The 18,793-nt window shown below is 42.7% G+C and overlaps 1 protein-coding gene across 2 annotated transcripts in view; it reads right to left on the reverse strand.

Annotated features, from left to right (window-relative positions):
• PAX3 (paired box 3) overlaps window positions 1-18,793 on the reverse strand; it is an 82,222-nt gene that overhangs the window by 15,411 nt on the left and 48,018 nt on the right. The window contains exons 5-6 of one of the 2 annotated variants that reach the window (XM_069792094.1): window positions 11,555-11,754; window positions 254-419 (exon numbers count right to left, since the gene is read on the reverse strand). In XM_069792094.1, the coding sequence (XP_069648195.1) occupies window positions 254-419; window positions 11,555-11,754 (366 nt within the window). Of the gene's footprint in view, window positions 1-253; window positions 420-11,554; window positions 11,761-18,793 lie in introns of both variants that reach the window. The other variant, XM_069792093.1, reaches the window with a different exon arrangement.

Consider the following 18,793-nt stretch of genomic DNA (forward strand, 5'->3'; position numbering starts at 1 on the left):
ACCTCTGCCATGCAGGAGGCTATTATTTCTCTAGCTAGCACTGTTCACACGTAACCAGCCCTTTCTTGCAGCAAAACAAACCCTAGTTTTACATGCTTAAAATGAGCAGGCTTGCAAGGTCCTCACTGACACAGACCCTAAATTAGCCAACACCTCTTTTTCTACATTAGAGAAGAAAATATTTCTACAACAGATCAACACAGGAAATGCTCCAATAACACTATTGTAACCAAGTACCTGTTGGCTACTGTACCTTGCGGTATGGAGGTGGGTTGATAAGAGGGCTCAGAGAGCTGGTACGTCGGCAAAGTTGGCATGGCACTGGGTGGAAATCCTCCTGGGATCAGATGGTTGAAAGCCATCAGTTGATTGGCTCCTGCCTGTTTCCTCCATCTAGCACGACGGTTACTAAACCAGACCTACAAATGTTTTAATTAGGAACATTTTATTTTTGTACATTTAATATGGGTGCATCAGAAATAATAGCATTGTATTTCAAATGCATTCAGTGTCTGAGATGAGAGATACAGAAGATGCGCACCGGGCTCAGAGCTCCTAGACAAGAAAGGAGCCCTTGGCACAGATTTCCATGGTTCAACAGACAGGACACAGGGATCCTGAACCCTAGTTTCCTCTCAGATACAGCCTCTCCTGAGAAACAAGCTCACTAATGCTGTCAAGCTTTAGTGCTTTTAATCACTGTCCTTATTGTGCCAGATTTAAAGAGAAAGGGAAGACATCTCTCCATTTGATCTAAGTGCCAGCCAAAGCTATTTGGTCTGGATGGTATTGTTTTTACATTTAATTTGCTGACAAGTTAGTGGCATCACTTAATGCACTGTTGGAAGGTGCTTGTGTTTATATATTGGGATACTATATTGCCCTAATGATCAACAGAACTTGAAGCTTTTAATTTGAAAAATACAAGCCCTGTGTACAAAGCACACAAATCCCCCCCACTAAGTTTTCCTGTACTCACATATGTACAAAACATCTCTTAATAAACTTGACATTAACAGTAGATCAGAATTTCAGTACTAGATTAACATTTCAGAAACACTTTGAAATCTGTTTCCAGGACAGGGTACTAAACAGATGGGGTTTGGATTAGTGGGATATTTTAGCTATAAATCTGCTTTCCTTCACGTCATTCTCAGTTCATGTTTTAAGTTTTCCAAGTCTTGGATGGCTCTTATTACCTCCAAGAAATGACAAGGCAAGACTTCACAAATGCAGACATAATAAGAGTTGCAAAACACATAGGTTAGTATTGATATTATAGCAATTACACATGCCGCAAATGGGAAGGGCAACCAGCCACAGCAGGGATGCCTGGACCAGCGTGCCTCCACACTGCCCTGCTGCAGGTAAACCAACTTCTAGATTAGAGTGCTCAGGTCCATGAGGTGGCCCACCGCAGAAAACAAAGGTTGTTTGAGATAAGGGAGGCTACACGCATTTGTAAACAAGCAGACAATTACTCATAACTGTACACCCTGCAGCAGCTGCAATGATCATCGGTGGATACTATCAATCAGATAAGACCTTAACTGAGTGTTAGCATCTCACAAGGTACATCTGTACAGCCTGTAAGGCAGCCTGGCCTGAAAGCCACAAAGGCATGTTAGCTGATGAGCCACATGTAGACGTATTTGTAAAAGTAAGTTGGGTCTCAGATCTGTCACCCTTCCTGCAAGCAGCCCATGCTGGCTTACGAATCAGCCATCATAGACTGGATTTCTAGGCGTAACATCGTTTACAAACCATGAGCGGCCCTTACGTAAGAGTGTAACAAAGTTTTGGACTACACGGTGGGCTTCTCCTCTGCTTGCTATTTCATAGCACAAGTGGTGGGACTCACTGGGCCATCTGGTTTCTGATGTGGGCCATCTGTCACCATATAGTTTGATCTGGCTTCATCCTCTTTTCAGAATGAGATGCTTAGTTCACACAGCTGCTGCCTCCTTTGGCCACAATGTCTACTCCTCAATTACACACTCCCACTCAGGTTTAAGATTTAGGACAGAGGGATAGATGGAGCCTCTGCTCTACCTCGGGAATCCCTCTCTTGGTTTTTTTCTGTACATACTAAACGTCCCTCTGCCTCCACATGAACCGTTTCTGAGAGCAGCTAGCAGGGACAAGGCACTGGGGCTGGAGATGTGAGATCTGTGATGAGCAATAGTTGAGGATGGGTCTAGATTCAGCAACATTTTTTTACTTTCTCATCCTATAGACTTCTATATCCTTTTCCACCTCTCCTTACCCTTTGCCTCCCTCACTGACATTTAAGTCTACATTTCCTATTTATTCCTCGCAGACTCCTTCCACCTGCTTATGTTTCCCAAAGCCCACCAGTCTCACACTCCTGCAGCAGTATCTTTTGAAGCGACCACAGAGAAAGAAAAATGGGCAAGACACACTGAAGAGGGAGGAAGAGACTTTGCTAAAGAGCCAAAGAGCACTTAGGAAGGATAGTGGAGGTCAGAGAGGGAGCAGGGAACAGCAAACACACATTGTAATTTGCCTACCCAGGTCATTAACTCTGGCTTTCTCCATGATACTCTCCCTTCTTCAGGTCAATAAGGTTATCTGATGATCTCCAAACACTTTAGGAACACTAACTGAACTGCACTACATGAGTGAAATTCACTGAGGAAAATTGGGTAACAAGATTTTGTTTCCTCTACAGATAAGCATTTGCCTTCAAGCCCTAGTTCTTTATTAAAATGAGTCAGATCCCAGACTTGAATTCAGTAGCGAGTGATTTGCAATGATGCCAAATTTTATGCTTTTATTTACAGATAGATTTTGGCTCATTTTATAGATTTGCATTTTTTCCAGAACTGCAGATATGTATTAAACGTCCCTGAAAGGGACACACTCAACAGTATCAAAAACTCTACAGCAACCCCCCGATGAACATACTTGCACAGAGCTCTATTGCCACCTGGAGCCCCATTAAATTAAGTGGGACTCTGTGCAGGAACCTGCCTGGGCTGTGCAGAAACACTGTGTATTACCACCTCAGTTCCATTGGGACATGCTAAATGGGTGCTACTTGACTGGCACCCGTATCACATGCTGCTGGCACAGCCACGGCTCCAGGCTCATTGGCTCCGGCCACTGCCACTCCACTGCCTTGCCTGCCACCCCATCAGCCGTAGCACCCACCTTCTGCCGCTTGCCCTGGCTTCTTACTTTTCCTGGGCAGCAGGAAGGCAGATGGCACCTGACTAGCACCAGAGTTAGTCCAAAACTAATTCACCAAAACCCCTTGAACAAATTCAAAACTGCAGAGCAAGTCTTATTGCCACTGATGCCGCACCACGCACTCACCACTACAGAACAGTAGAGGCACATACAAAAAAAACCAAAACACCCCCACACCTTTACAGTAAGCACTGGGGGTCTGATCTACACACGTACTTCTTTCCCTTTGATTTTAATGTGCTTCGGACCAGCTTTGGTAAAAATACTAGAAATAATTTATCTTTAAAATGACCATAAGTGTGGCCCTGACTCTTCACAGGTTTTTACAAATGAACACACTGAAGCTCTGAATCTGTAATTCTGGATGTTTTAACACAATAGTTTTTACTATTACTATTCACTGTCACTATGTCATGGCTTCACCCTTTTCACATGGCCTGAGGTTTGGTTTGCAACTGTGTTTAACTCCCATTTTATACCAGGTAACTGCAGATTTCGGATGTTGTTTTGTGACAGAACACAATTAAGAAGTAATGTAACAGTAAGACATCAGAAAAAAAATACAAATAAAATTAAATGGGAGAGTTTAAAAGTTGAAAAACAGTTTTGGAAAGTCAAGGAAAAAAAATCACTTAAAACTAAATAACTCAAACCTAAATATTTTATTTGCATTTTATGTAATGTTTATTAAAATTAGCCAGATCCCAAACTTTATTCAGTAGCAGTTATATGCTTTCTATGTTAACTGAAATGATTTATTTTATTATTATTTTTAATCATAGTATTTCACTTAGACTATATTCCACTGCCTTGACTTATTCTCAAGAGTTCAGGAAATTTTTTTTAAATCAGCACATATCATGAAGAATCCATGTGCACTATTACCGCTAATTAAAGAAATCTTGAAAAATGTTGCCAGTATCAAGCCAAGACTTAAAAATAAATCCAGTCACCACAAGCCAATGTGTCTGCTTCGAAACATATTGTAAACACCTGGGGAAATATTTTCTTTTGTTTGTACATTTCCAACATGATTTAAACACAATGTGCTCTTATGTTCAGCAAATTTCAGCTTCCACCAGTGTGACAAAATCCTCATCTTATGAGTGGCCTTTTCAAATGTAGCAGGTCCTCACAGGATGCTTCTGCTCTCCCCCACCCTTCCTTCTGAGAGGGAAGCGATCATCACGTGGGTGCAGAGATGCTCAGAGTATAACGCATCCCCTGGTAAAGATCACCAGTGTCATACTGTGAGAAAGTGCCACCCTGCAGTGGGAATAACAGAAAACCAACTCTAAACTATCTATCTACTTAATCTGACAAGCAAATGTATTTTGTGTGTTGCCTTCACCAGCAACAGCATAGATCTCGGTGGAAGGCAGGCCAACCCAAGATAGTACTTCAAATCACTGCTACACTGAATTCCCCCATGGAAGCAAAAGCAGCGGATAAGAAGGCTACTGCATTTTGGAGACTCAAAACATAGCTTTCTTACACAAACAGTACTGTGTCTGAAGGAATATGATCTACTTGTGTTGGTGTAACATGCAGGAGCTCTAAATTAGGTCAGCATAGTGCTTGGTGCTGTGCAAGGACAGAGGGAGCATGGCTTGTCTGAGGGACCCGAGCATCCAAAAGCAATGTCTCCACCACAAGACAAGTCACATTCGTTTTAGTGAGGGTCTGGCTCCCCAGTTTCTATGTCACTTTCTAAGATGGAATGTAAATTACCTGGATTATTTGGAAACAAAATCGAACCCCAATGTCTGGCCAAAATTTACAATCCAAAAAACAGAACTGATGAGGGTGATATTTAGAGCAAAAGGGAAAAAGAAACTAGTCCTTTAAGGGAAGTAAGTATTGGAGGCTCCAGTTTTTCAAGCGTCTGGAACTGGACTGATCAAAAAAGAAATCACTCCGCAACACAATATTAAAAAAGTATTTTGCACCGATGTAGAATGGATGAGGTGAACTAATGTTTCCCCCCTTCTGTTTTCTAATATGTAGATCCTGCCTTTTATTATCATTTTTCCTTGAAGTAGTTTGCAAATGATCATGCCAACATCTTATTTTATTTATCTCAACGGACTATTCTTTAAAAGATGCATTTATTCACTTGGGAACACACTAGTGTAATTAGCCTTGACATTTCAACAGTCTGATCATAAACACAGAGTGCTCTATGTGCTTTTAAGGCAAAAAGATTTCTGATCCAACAGAGCAAAACATCTGAGATGTGAATTTTGCAGAAAACCCATGGATATTTTGTTAAACACAGTCCTGACCATTCCAAGCATGAGTGCCAAAAACATACAAAGTCAAAAGACTGGTGCATTGTTAACAGCACTTCTAATTTTAGGGGGGGGGTGGTGGTGTATTGGGTTCTTCCCCCTTTTGCCTTATGATATTTTTCATGGCAACTACCTCTCCCTTCCCCCAAAATTCACATGTTCAAAATAAAGACTGACCATCCTGCAAGCAGGAGTCCTTGGTGGGTGTGCCATCAGGGAATGAATTTGGGGTGCACCAGAAGCAGTGGGGCTGCTTTGTGAAGAGGGGAAGTTGAAGAAGTAAACTGCTAATGAAGCTGCGCTGCACCAGCGCAGACGGAGCTGACTCCGTTACCTTTGCAAAACACGGCAGCGTGACTTCTAAAGACACCCACGGTGTCTGGTCCTGCAGTCCCTGTTGATGCCAGACCTAGATTTACTTCAGAAGCCTTCAAAGCAGTCTGCACAGGCACTTTCACCCTCTTGCCAGACCAACAGCTGACACCAGCCCTTGTGCCTGCCTGCCTGACCTGACTGGGAGCTCATTCAGAGAACACGAAACAGCAGGGAAAAAAGATTTTTTTTTCCTTCCCTTTTCTTTTTTTGCAGTAGCATGAATTTCCATCCTGGCTCACCACCAAATCAGATGAGCTCCAGGAAAAGCACTGCCAAAGACCAGCAGTAGGAAGAAGAAAGAGTAGAAACAATTGCTTTTTAGCAACAACTAGTTGGTAAATTAGCTTCACTGCAACATCTGCACACCCCCAGCCTCACAGGAATAAGGTCTGCTGTGTGTGCAAGAGGCACACCATGGGTAGGCCTGTTTCCTCGCAGCATCCCAAAGTGGTGCGGCCAGCCTGCTGAGAACGACCTGCCCTGACTGCCAGCGGGAACACCGCGAGGCAGCAGGTTCTCCGCCTGGGTTCTGCCAGGAGCTGTTGTTTATGGTGATGGAAGTCATGCTGGCTGGGATACAAGGAGTTATCAATGTGATAGAAACCAGAGGTTTTTTTAAAAACAAATGGGGCAGGGAGTGGGGGGAGGCAACACACCACACACACATGCACCAAAAAAAAAAAAAAAAAAAAAAAAGACCAGACCAAATAACTACTAGGCTGTGCCAAAGGGAACAAGGACTTCCAACCACCTCCCAGTGCGATCCAACATACTCAAGTCTCATAGGTTTCTTTGAGAAGACTTTGACTCAGTCCTACACAAATACTTCTAAAACACTGCAGCTCAATACTTCTGCAAAATATTGAGTAATAAGCAAACTGAACTGTGTATTTATAAATTAAAGCACCACTAATTTGAGCCCTCAGGCAGCAGGGACCAGAAAAAGAGAATCAAAATCACATCCCTTCTTTTCCTTTAAATGTAAAAATGTCTTCTTAGGCCTCCATATGTTTGTAGTTGGCTAATTTACCCATAAGAATTTCTCCTTTACCCTGCGGGGGGGAATCTGCAATTACAGGGTTATCTACTACAAGAATGCACACAGCATTTTCTTTCTTTATCCTATATATTATGCAAGAGGGACAGCCTCAAGAAAAGGCACTAGAAATTCTCCATAAACCACATCAGGAATAACTGTAAAGGTCTGCTGGAAGGTTTCAAATGTTCCTGAATCTGTCCTACATTCCTTTACCCCATCTCCCTGTAGGACTGTGCAGTTCAGCATACAGGCTCAAACTGTTTCAGAAGAGCTGAGGGCAAATTAAGACTTTTTTTGGCACAGGTCCTCCCTCCCCCATGATTTGCCAGTGAATGCTTTTTACTGTTTGCTACTGAGAAGAGACTATTAAAACTGAGATATTGCACTTCAGAGCTTTCAAACCTTGCTACTAGCTTAAAAGTCATAATTTCTCCTCTCACCTTTCCCCCCCACTATCATCTTCTTCAAACCATCTCTTCCCCTCCCTGTACCATAGTGAAACAAAGAAAACCATATGCAAGCACAGCACTTAAAAAAATATTTTTATTATTTTTCTTCTCGTTACTCAAGACTCCTGAGCTCTTGGACTTCTTTTATTTGCTGAGATTGTAATAAGCTTTTCACAAAAGCTTACAAGCTGATTACAAGTTTGACATGGGAACATTCAGCCCTGTCCTAGAAGCCTGAAGAGATCTGCCTGAATTTTCAGACATGCTCTTTTGTTAAACAATATGTTTCTTTTGGAAGTTTTCAAGCAAACCAATTTTAACCTGAGATTTGGCCGAGAAGAAACTTTTCAGGACAGGACATACTCATGTTTCAGAATTCCTTCTGATTTCCCCTGCTTTTTCACCATTATTAATGGACTAAGAGTCCAAACCAATTTCTCCCATTGCCTTTTGGGGTTAAACAGGAAGGCCATGTGCCAGCCGCTTCTCACAGCAGGACCTCCGGCCCTGCACAGTCCCATACAGCTGGGGGCACATCCTCAACACGGTCCAACATGCAAGCCTCACACATCACATTTCTGATAATTTGGAAGGCCTGCCTTCAACACACAGCCCAAAAAGATTTGTCTGACTGGCCAGCCCCCATCGGCCAAGGCAGGCTCCTGGCCCTCTGCCTGCCACAGGACAAACCTGAACCTTATTTAAAAATCTTTCACCAAAAGATTGAAGCAAACACCTCCCACCATCAATCTGAAACAGTCTCCAAGCTGCTGCCAAAGTTCGCCCAGTTCATCCAGGTCTAAAAATAAGCCTGATGTGGGAATCAAAAGGTGGCCAGAAAAGATGCTAACCACTTCATTCCTTATGTGCTATTTGTTACAGAAACCATAACCGCACTGCTCTGAAGCTCAGAAAGAGCCTTTGATCTTTATCTACACTGGGGAAAATTTCATTTTTAGAATTTGCCTTCAGATTGAGTCAGTAACAATAGGCCACAGACCTTAAGGGCCTGCACTGCAACTTAATGATGGTTTTAATGAGGTTTTAAACTGGACCAGTAAAGCACTGCATGGTTGTGATTTTTACTCACAATATGTGAATCTTTAACCGCATATTCCCAGGGCATTACTACTATTTTTTTTTTAAATGAAGGGTCATCCTTTGGGACTCTACTTAATGTTTCTGAATTGTATCTGATGAATGAACAAGACCAAAGAACTTTCCCCTTCTGCTCATCTAAAGTGCAGAGAAGAGCCAGGTGCCGTTGGGAGAGGCAGCAGGAGAGGTTGCCCTGGCTCCACACCACATCTAGGCTCAAACATAGGGACAGAAAGACTCAGCAGTCCTTGAGTGGAAAGGTGCTGCAGGAAGAATTGCAGGGAGCGTTTTAACTCCTCATTACACCCAGTGCTGAAGTATTTGCAATGATTATAGTTACACATCTCCTGACTCTTGCAATGTGGAGTTTGTTGCAACAATTCTTTTCCCAAAAGCCTTTCCTGTCCCCACGATTAAGTACACAAATAATATTCACAGTGTAAAGTCTGGTTTCAGTTGCCTGTAGCTTTCAAAAAAATTCCCCTTCAGGGCTGAAATGTTCTAAGTTTGATCTCAGCCTAGAGGTGACTTTTTTCCCCCCACCTCCAATCAACCAGCTTAGAAACATGCATTTGGTTACCCTTCAATGGTGGGAAAGTGAGAAAATAGATGCTTTGGTGGTTTAAGACTCTTCCTTTCACGGGTCTTCAGAGGCGCCCTCAGGGAATAGAAGGAAAGGGGAAGCATGGGGGTGGCAGGGTAGAAAAAACAAAACATGAGATGCAAGCGCTAGTGGAGGGACTGAGGGAATAGCAAGGTTGGTCCAGTTGCAATCAATTAGATTTCTTCCTAGACAATGTAAAACAACTCTACAGAATTGGACCTTACTGCTCCGGGGGGGGAGTCTTCTGGGCTCAGATGGACTCAGGCTGCAAAGAGCCAGCTCTTTTAGATGATGTTTGATTAGAAAGCAGTCAAAGAGATCTTTGTGTATATATCCATATAAAATTTGGTATCTCTGATCTCTGTCGTACTGTTACCAAAAAAGAAGTGTGACTAAGAAAGCTTGAATGCTACATCAGTACGGCTATCCAGCCCTCTCAGCCTCAAGTCTCTTAGGGTTATTTTCTTTTTACAGGTTGTCTTTTATTTCATGCCCATCATAGGTGGCCATTTTAAGGGGCTACGGAGAAGTGCTGAATGCTGATAAGGCAAATCCTGTATCCCTTAATCCACTGCTAAATCACTCTGCCAGCCTTCAAGGGTACCAGACAGATGGAGTGCACTAGGAAACTGCCCACAGGCTGGTTACTTCAACCCCAGCTCATCTTTAATCCAGAAAGGTTTTGTTCTGGTATTTGAATCATTGATTGACTAGGAACTTTCTTCCATGCTGGGTTAGGTAAAATATCCATGTCAGAGGTACTGGGGAATTCGTGAGGCTGTAGATCATAGGAGTGGTGTGAGACAGGATGCGTCTCAAGGGAACCAAGGAAGCCATAAGGAATGTAAAAAGTCACAGGGTTAAAGCCACATTAAGACAGCTGTTATGTTAATGAGAGTTCTGCTTTTCCTCTAGCTGTGGGTCATTGATTTAGAAAAACATGAACAAGGTCTTTTTCATTTTATCGTATTTTTCCACTGAAGCTAACATAGCCTAAAACATTATATCCTAGATCCCATTCGTCTTGCTAACAGAACTTGTGTAGGAAGTTATCTTCATTATGTTTGTGCATGGAGGATTCCCAGGGCTTGATTTGGTCTTACCTGGCTCAAGTCTATATATGAAGCTATTCTGCAAGCATTTCACTTAGTAAACATGTTAAGAAAAGAACCATGCACCACTAAGTTTGCCTTCCAGACAAGTTCATCCATACATCAGATTTTCTCTCAGTCATAACAAACACTTACAAGAAATGTGGTGTGAAGTCTTCTGCAAAAACATTTAGCAGGTAAAACTGAAAAAGTCTGGACATTTCAAGACAGACACTCAATAATACAGCCATGCTGCAATAGGCATACTTGTCTTAAAAAGTCAGAGGGATATTTTGTATTACTCATTCCAGTTTGCAGAGCCTGAATGCCTCAGGCTGAGCTTCAAAGGTCAAAACATAAAAACAGGGTTTCACCAAAGCAACCAAATTCACTTGTATTCTTGGTTAGATCACAAGTTACCACTCATTTCTCTTCCTGGGTTAGATCACAAGCTACAACGTTTTGCTTGTCACCCATGAACACTTGCAACTCGGACTGATTTAAACTGGGTGTGCTTTTCCAAATGTCTCTTAGATGTCAAGTAGTAAAAGAGTAGCAGAGGATTCTGCCTGCAGTATTAAACATTTCACAAGACATGATTCTTTGCTGAGAAAGAGAGTAAGTCCCAGTCTGAACCTGAACTCCAGTGCGCAGTTTATTCCAGAATTATTTGGCTGCTGTTTGCCCATTTTTGGACACCTGAAAATCCAGGTTCACGCTTTTTTTAAATTTTAGTCAACTCCACGGTTTACTGCTCCAGCACATTGACTTGTTTTAGACAATCCAGATCTACATGAAGTTGTGAAGACCTAACAATTACTTGATGGTTTATTTTCTTTTGAATTAAACTGACAGTGGGGATAAAAGAGATATTACAAGATTTAAAATAAGTCAACTTCAAAAGCTAACCTAAAAGCAAACTGTAGACACTGCACCAGTAACCTTGCTCACTTGCATGGCTCTCTAGACACATTGTCCTTTTAAAAATGTTTTTCTCTCCTCTGTTAATGCCTGAAAGACCCAAACAACAACAGATGAAATCAGTTAAATAACTATAAACTGGCACAACACCTGACCTGATTATATGCAGAGTGCTGTCAAATGCATAAACCAAACAAACTGGGACAATAGACCTTTTTCTCCAAAGGCTCAGTATTATGTTCATGGTGGGTATGGAACAATTACTGGGGAAAACACAAAGGTTTTTCCCAAGCAGTTGTCTTAAACAGTTGGAAAACCAGTGTCCATGTACAGATGCAAAACCCCCAAGGCTGTAAGAAACATAGCTTCACATTTTCCTTCCACTCCAGAGTAGGATCACGTAAGAATACAAATGGACCAACACGCTAACAGAAAAGGAAATTCCCTTTGTTAGGCAGCTTTTAAATACATACCTGGACACGAGCCTCTGTGAGTTTGGCTCTTTGTGCAAGTTCTTCCCTAGTATAAATATCAGGGTAGTGTGTCCTCTCAAAAGCTCTTTCCAGCTCTTCCAGTTGCTCTGCTGTGAAGGTTGTCCTGCTGCGACGCTGCTTTCTTTTTAAAGGTAAATCTGGTTCAGAATCGATGTCAGAGCCTTCATCAGACTGGGGTGCTGATGCTCAAAAAAGAAGAAAATGAAAGATGAAAATTAGCTTCATTGGGGGGGGGGGAGAGCAAAATATTGGATCAATCGATGATATCCTCTTCTATGGAAAAGCTGCTTTTTCCCTGTGACTCAGAACTAAGTTGGCAAATTTCAAAAAAAGCAAAAAAGCAAGAAACAAATCAGAGTTAAATGTTACGTTGTGCAAATGTGCTCAAACAAATAAAGAATTGTCAAAAGTTCAACTATGAGTTTAGCACCTTTTCCTGACCCAAGAACATCTGAGGACCTGTAGAAATCTTTTTGAGTAAATTAATTATTTGATTTCTTTGTTTTAACTCCTCCAGCAGTTTGTGTTTCAAAAACTTGAGCAGTACTGCTTAGTCCCAAGCAATCAGACAAGCAATACAGCCTTATTCCTTTCACTGCGCTAGCGAACAGATACAAATATTTGTCACACCAGTGTGCACACTGTAACTTAAACATTCCAACTCTATAGACACATGTCTATGATGAGACCTTCCCTAGAGACCCATCACTAAAACCTTATTGCTGAAATGGTTATGGAAGTGACTACAAAGGCATGGAGAGCGCTACTGAAATTAATTCTCATACACGATCAAATATTTACTTTATGGCATGTGTATTATTTGTCGTACACACTCAACAGTATTTTACACTTTTGTGTTAGTATACTTCAGCACATTTAAACATTCCCACTTGTTTGCAACTTACTTGCCTGTCTTAGGACCACCTAACATAACCTTAGGACAGGCCTGACAAGTGTTAGTATTACAACAACAAAAAAAAAAAATTGAGACACACTTTGCACAGAGAAGTCCTGTAAGAATAGCTCAGAGCAATAGTTTGACTTGAGTCTTCCAGTTACTAAAGCAAGGAGATTCCCCCTATGCGATGACCAGAGCTGAAATACACAGACCGCATACTTCCGTTGCCTAAAGTTTCATTGTTATTCCTCCTAACCTTGGGAGGTTTTCCAGCACAGAGCACAGTTACACACAGATGTGCTGATGCTCAGCCTCCAGGCAACAGTCCAGGACATGACTGCAAAACAACCAGGCTGTGTTGGACCAAAGGCCCCTCACACCACAGCCCAAGTCAAGTATTTAAGGAAAGTCGGCAAGAAACAGACCACATAACAGCGTGTCCATGACCCAGGAAGGGGCTACCAACTCTTGCGATCAGCAGCTTAAAGAGAAATCAGAACCAAAACTCTTTGTGTGTTTCATGGACATGAAGAGAGCGAGATCACACACCCACAGCCAGCTCCTGGCATCATTGCTCGTTTCCCCTGTGCTCCCTGACAATCAAGTGAACTCCAGCCACAGCCCAGCTGCAGCTGAACCCATAGCTATAGCTGTGAAGGCAGCAAAGCCTCTTCCAGTACCCAACCACGTTCTTTTTGTCCAACAAAGAGTAATGAACCAAAAGAGCAGACTTCTAAAGACAGACTTCACTTGCATCAGCTGCTGTTCCAGGCAACAAGCATTCCTTCTTGCCTGAGTCTTCAAGGGAAACTACCTAAAGAGGGCAGACACTCCCCAGTGATGCTGAAACTGCTTGTTCAGCTGAAATACAAGCATTGCTTCTACTACTTCAATAACGCCAAATGAATTATTGATATATACATTGATTCAAAATAATCTTCTTAACGTGATTTATTTGGAAGTAACTGAGAACACAAAGCCAAAAAGAAATCACTGTTTCTCAAGCTCCAGCTAAATCCCCCCCATGTTCATTTCTAACTATCTTACATTACCAATTTCACTCAAGCTGTTTGAACTAATATATACACCTAATCTGTTTACTTAGTGTTAGAAAGACTTAGACTTAGAAAGACAAAGTGCTTTTCAGCTGAAATGTTTATGAATTTCTGCATACCAAAAAAGGAACAATTACTGCTAGACCAGAGGCTCTTATATGAAAGCTATCTTTGTTGTCCAGACACCATCAATATCTTGGACCCAACATATACAGGACATCAGAAGAAACTCCCATAGAGCTCAGCATCAATGTACTGTGAAAACATCCAACTCTAAGAGTCTCTTACTTGCATGGAAGTTTTGCCCCAAGTAAGACTAGATTAAGCCGTTCTCATTCTTGGGAATATTGTCCTCAAGAACAAAGGGGAATCAGCACAAACATCCTATCCCAAACAGTTCAAGTTCATTCCTTTTTAAACAGGCAATCTAGGGTATCCCAAAACAAACATAACACATTGTCTGAATTAGTGACAAATCCCAAATCTTCTCACTTGGGGTTCCAATTGACACCTGCCTTCCTCAGCAACTGCCAAGTTACAACCCTCCAGGATGGCTTCATGCTGCTGTTCAAAATAAAAAGAAACATAGGTTATTTATAATATAGTTTCCCTATGTTAGCCTCAGATACAAATCACCCACCTTAAGCAGAACAGCTATCGCTGACAAGCTGGACTAGAGAGCACACTAGCCATGCTAACAGGGTCATGTTGGCTAGCACTGCACTCTGACCATACCTGGTGTAGTAAGATCTGAAAAAGCTCAGGAAGGTCCCTTTTGGAGACAATTTCTCTAATAAAAGTTGTCTTTGTTTGTGTACGATAAGTTGGGGTTTTTGTTTTTGTTTTTTTTTTAAAAAGTCAAATCCCCAGATCTCAGGAACTCTTTCATGTATGGATGGAACTGCTTCAGACATCTAACATATGCCTATAAAAAGCCAGCTTAAACTGTGCAATTTAAAGCGGGTATTTATCGCTAAATTTCTAAAGTGAATTCCCTCACCAACTGGGTGGGAAGTATCAGGAGAGCAATAATGATCTTCCTACAAATGTTTTATAAAGACTTTGCAAAATCTTGTGATGTTTTCCCGCACCTTGCATTCATGCAGCAATGAGAATGCAGAACTGAAACGCTGACTTAATTTCACTTTCAGTTTAGGTGTACATTTCATTAAGCAGTATATGAAAGGCACAAAGGTAAATCAGTCAGAAAAAACAGAAGTATCTGAGAGTCCAGGACAATACATCTAATCAAGTGCAAACATTTAGAAAGAACATAATAAAATTAAAGTAGAGAGAACATGTATAGCAAATAAAATGGCTTTCATATCTATCTGATTTCATTGGTGTTGCCCTTCGCCAGGCCTGGCTGCTACATGCAGCTTTATTGAAAACATTTTGTTCCTTTGTCTTGCCTGGTCTGCAATGTTAAAATCAGACAAATGTAATCTCAAATGATAGCTACGTGTCCGTACTACAAACTGCACTATTTTTATTTCTCACAATGTCTTGCTAAATACTATTAGTTTCAAGGAAGTTTTTAGTCTTATTTTTTCTATTAAAATACTATTATTAGACTTTTATATAGGTGAGAAGCCAATCGGAGTATTGGCTAAGCACATAAATTGGACACTCTTCAGCCTTTAAAAAAGCAGTATTTATTTTATATATACGCTTAATAGCCATAGCATATTGCCCTTTTGCTAAGCAGTATCTCACTAATAGATCCACCAACTTCCATAACTTAAAAAGCTACTATACAGCACAGGCAAAGGTGGTCAGGTTTTAGCTGGGATATTTCTATCTCCATCACCTCCACAGACACACAACTCACATATCGCTAACCTTTACAGTTGTGCTAATGATCCTAATACTCCAACCCCCAAGCTATAAATAGAAGAAAGGAGGAGACTCACCACTGCCCTGGGAGATCCCCAGCCAGACCCCTCAGGATCACCAGTACCTCCCTTACTGCACAGCTCAAAATGCGACAGGCAGCCAAAAGCACTACCAGTAGCTGAGCCATGAAGTTTAATTAAAGAAGGAATTACAGAATTAAAGAGCGATTATTTGTCCCTTAACCCCTCGTGACCCGTCTGGTGGGCCGAAGAAATGCTGCACGCTGGTTATCACCACAATATGCAAAAAACCTCTGCCCCATGTCATAGGCATTTGGTCACCTGGAGCTCTGCATCGATCCCTTTTCCAAACACCATAAATAGACACGTCAGGGCAAAGATCGAACAACCGAATAACGCACAAGAGGTCATTCTGTGGGTCGTTCTTCCTCTCAGCACGACATTTCACTTGAATAATTAAATAACAAAAACATGACAACCATTTAAAACCCATACATTACAGCTGCAGCACAGCACACCTGACAAACACAGGCAGAGAGGTTATCTTTCTGCGACCCGCAAAGGCACAGCTTCTCTGGCAATCCTTCAGTCACTGTGAAATTTTTCAATAAAATATTACACAGCCTCTTCCTCTAAGCGTAACAGCCTAGGGTCTGCCCTAGGTAAATTCTGTCTAGCCACGAATCTCGCTAAAACAAGACCAGAAAAATCAGTATACCGACAGCCAGGAAAGGTTCTGGCGGTGGTGTATTCGCGAGCTACCCTCCCCGGATCTTCTCATTTTTTTTACCTATGCAAGATTAATCTCACAGGCTCTCCCCCTCGTGCCCCATCTCTATGACCTAAGGCTGCGGCATCCCCAGCTTTGGGGCTAACGCAGGCGTTCGGCACCGGGAGGCAGCGGGTACGGCTGTCTGATCCCCGGCAGCCTTTCACGCCCAAAGAGATGCGAGTGACCTCCCTCGTGTTTACTCGGGTGCAGGCGAGGAGGAGTGCAGCAGGGCCGCTACCCCCACACAAACCCACAGTAAATGACAAATGACACTTTCTCTTTGTGATCTTTGGGATTTTTGTTGACTTATTTGGAGGCTTTTGTTGGGTCCTAAGAAATGGCCTGTGGCTGAGGCCTATTCGGCCGATTTCCACGCTCCATCTGTGGTATCCATCAGCAGGGCCTTTGCCCGCATTCAGGGCTCTGACACCTGCCTGGCAGGATGCGGGAGGCACAAAGGAGGCTGCCGCGGACGCCAGGGGGGCGGTGGGCCGGGGGGGCCGGGGAGGGCAGCCAGGGTGAAGGGGATGCACAGCAGGGGTTAATCCAAGCTACCCCCTCCCCAACCCTCAGCACCTGGAGGCGTCCCTCCAAGACTGCCTCTCCCCGCCAGAGGTAAGGGGGCCCAAACGCAACCCTCCGTCACGTTGCGGACAAATTAACCAGGAAAGGGAGGGAGGGAGGGAGAGAGGGGGAAAACCATCCCAGGCTGTGGGCCCTCAGAGTCACCCCTGGCACTCGCTAAATAAACCTCTGGCACTGGCTTGCTGCGAGGGCTGGGAGCAGCGGTAGGTGGCCGGCAGCGCATTCCTCCCTGGATCCTTGTTTGCGTTGGGGTAGGCTTTCAGCAGCTGGCGTTTTAACAGTCGACAGACAAGAAATGCATCAGGGGTCCTTTCTTTCCTCAAAATAAAATCCACAGGAAAATAAACCAGCACCTTTATTTCCTGCTAACAGGCCCCCGCCCCTCTGAGCAGTCCGTTTGGGGCAGGCTTCTACATGGCTACAACATACAGCGAAGACTCTGGAGCCCAGCGAGCAGCTACCTCCCTCCCAGCGCATCATCGGCCCTTGCTGTGTCTGCCTGGGGAAATGTGACACCAGGCTCCCCTCTCCTCCTCCCCCTGAAACCTCACTGTCACAGCAAGGAGCCTTTAAAAAGAAAATACGCCCTGCCAGGTCTGTGCTAATCAAAACAGGACAAATAAACTCTGACACTCAACAACTCCCTGAGTGCCCGCAGCCCTGGGTGGAGACTACAGATTAGTTATGAATATGGCAGGCAGCGGGGAACGAGCTCGGGGGTCTGGAGTCACCCCTCAGCCACCTGTGAGCGGTTCTAGACCCCACAACTGAACGCCGTCTTTATCCAAGATAAAGCACGCTCCAAAAATTAGAAGAGCACCCCTAAGTTTTAGGTTGTGGTGTTTCCACCAAAGCAGTTTTGGCAAGTTTACCAGGACTCAGAGCTGTAATTTTATCCAATTCGCTGCTCACTTTCTGTGCTTTACCATCAACAGTGGAAGGGGACAGAGGGGAGATTCAGGCACCCCGAGTTTCACCCTGTTAGGTCACAGCCCAAAATTTGTTAGCAGTTGGACTCCCCTTTGAGAGGAAAAGGAAAAGCAAGTTTCAAGAAACATAAACAACAAAACAAGAAGCTGCAAAAGATTTCTCAGTGGGGTTAAGATAAAACATGCTAATGCTGCTACGTGCTCCTATTTTCCCTGTTAGAAGTGAAAATTCAGGATCAGCAAATATGTAAGAAAATTCTCAGTCTTGCTAGAAAGCAACAGAATACCTAGCACAATGTGAAATACTCACAAGTAGTAAAATTGCTTTTAACCCTTTCTACTGGCATTTTGACTGTGATATATCAAAAAACAAGAAAGGAAACCAAAAAGCAAGCCTCTGTTCCAGACATGAATATCGCTCATCTAACAAGAATTAAGTCACACTTCAATTACTCCTTTGAAAACCGCTGCTATTTGCAAAGGGCATACTTACAAAAACATTGTAAATGGCTTTTTTTAAACTCCACAGGCACTTTAGAAAAGTCTGCAGTGAGAGAATGAGAGAAATGGGGAGAAAATATGTTGCTGCTTAAGTAAACTGATTAATAAGAGTAATTAATCGGTTACTGGAATTGGAAAAGAGCAACCCTATCTCCTGTGAGCTCTAAGCTGGAAAATCAGCACAGAAAGAGAACCACCACAACAGTGATAAAAGTGATCTAGAGAGCAGTGGATGGTATTTTAATTTTGTTTGGGCTGATTCACATAGAGAAATTTGCTTTGTACAGCAAAGTGAAAAGGAAAACAGTAGCTGCAGTAAAAGGAAATGGCCAACAGTGACTTTTATTTACAATTACCAAGAGACAGGCTATTATTGACCATATGTGCCACAATCGCCCTCCTTATCATGGGTTGGCCATCATGTCCATTGGGAGCTGTTAATGAACTGGGTAATTGAGCTGCTGACATGTGTTACCAAAACAAAACAATAGGAAGAAGAGACAAATGAACATTTTATTTGCCAATCAGAGTAGGTTCCGCTTTTCAGAGAGCTGTGCCTAAGTAAGTGGCTGAATACATAAAACAGTGCATTGAAGGCAAGCAGATGCATGCACAATAATGG

This window comes from Haliaeetus albicilla, chromosome 9, assembly GCF_947461875.1.
Source record: "Haliaeetus albicilla chromosome 9, bHalAlb1.1, whole genome shotgun sequence".
Classification (NCBI taxonomy): domain Eukaryota; kingdom Metazoa; phylum Chordata; class Aves; order Accipitriformes; family Accipitridae; genus Haliaeetus; species Haliaeetus albicilla.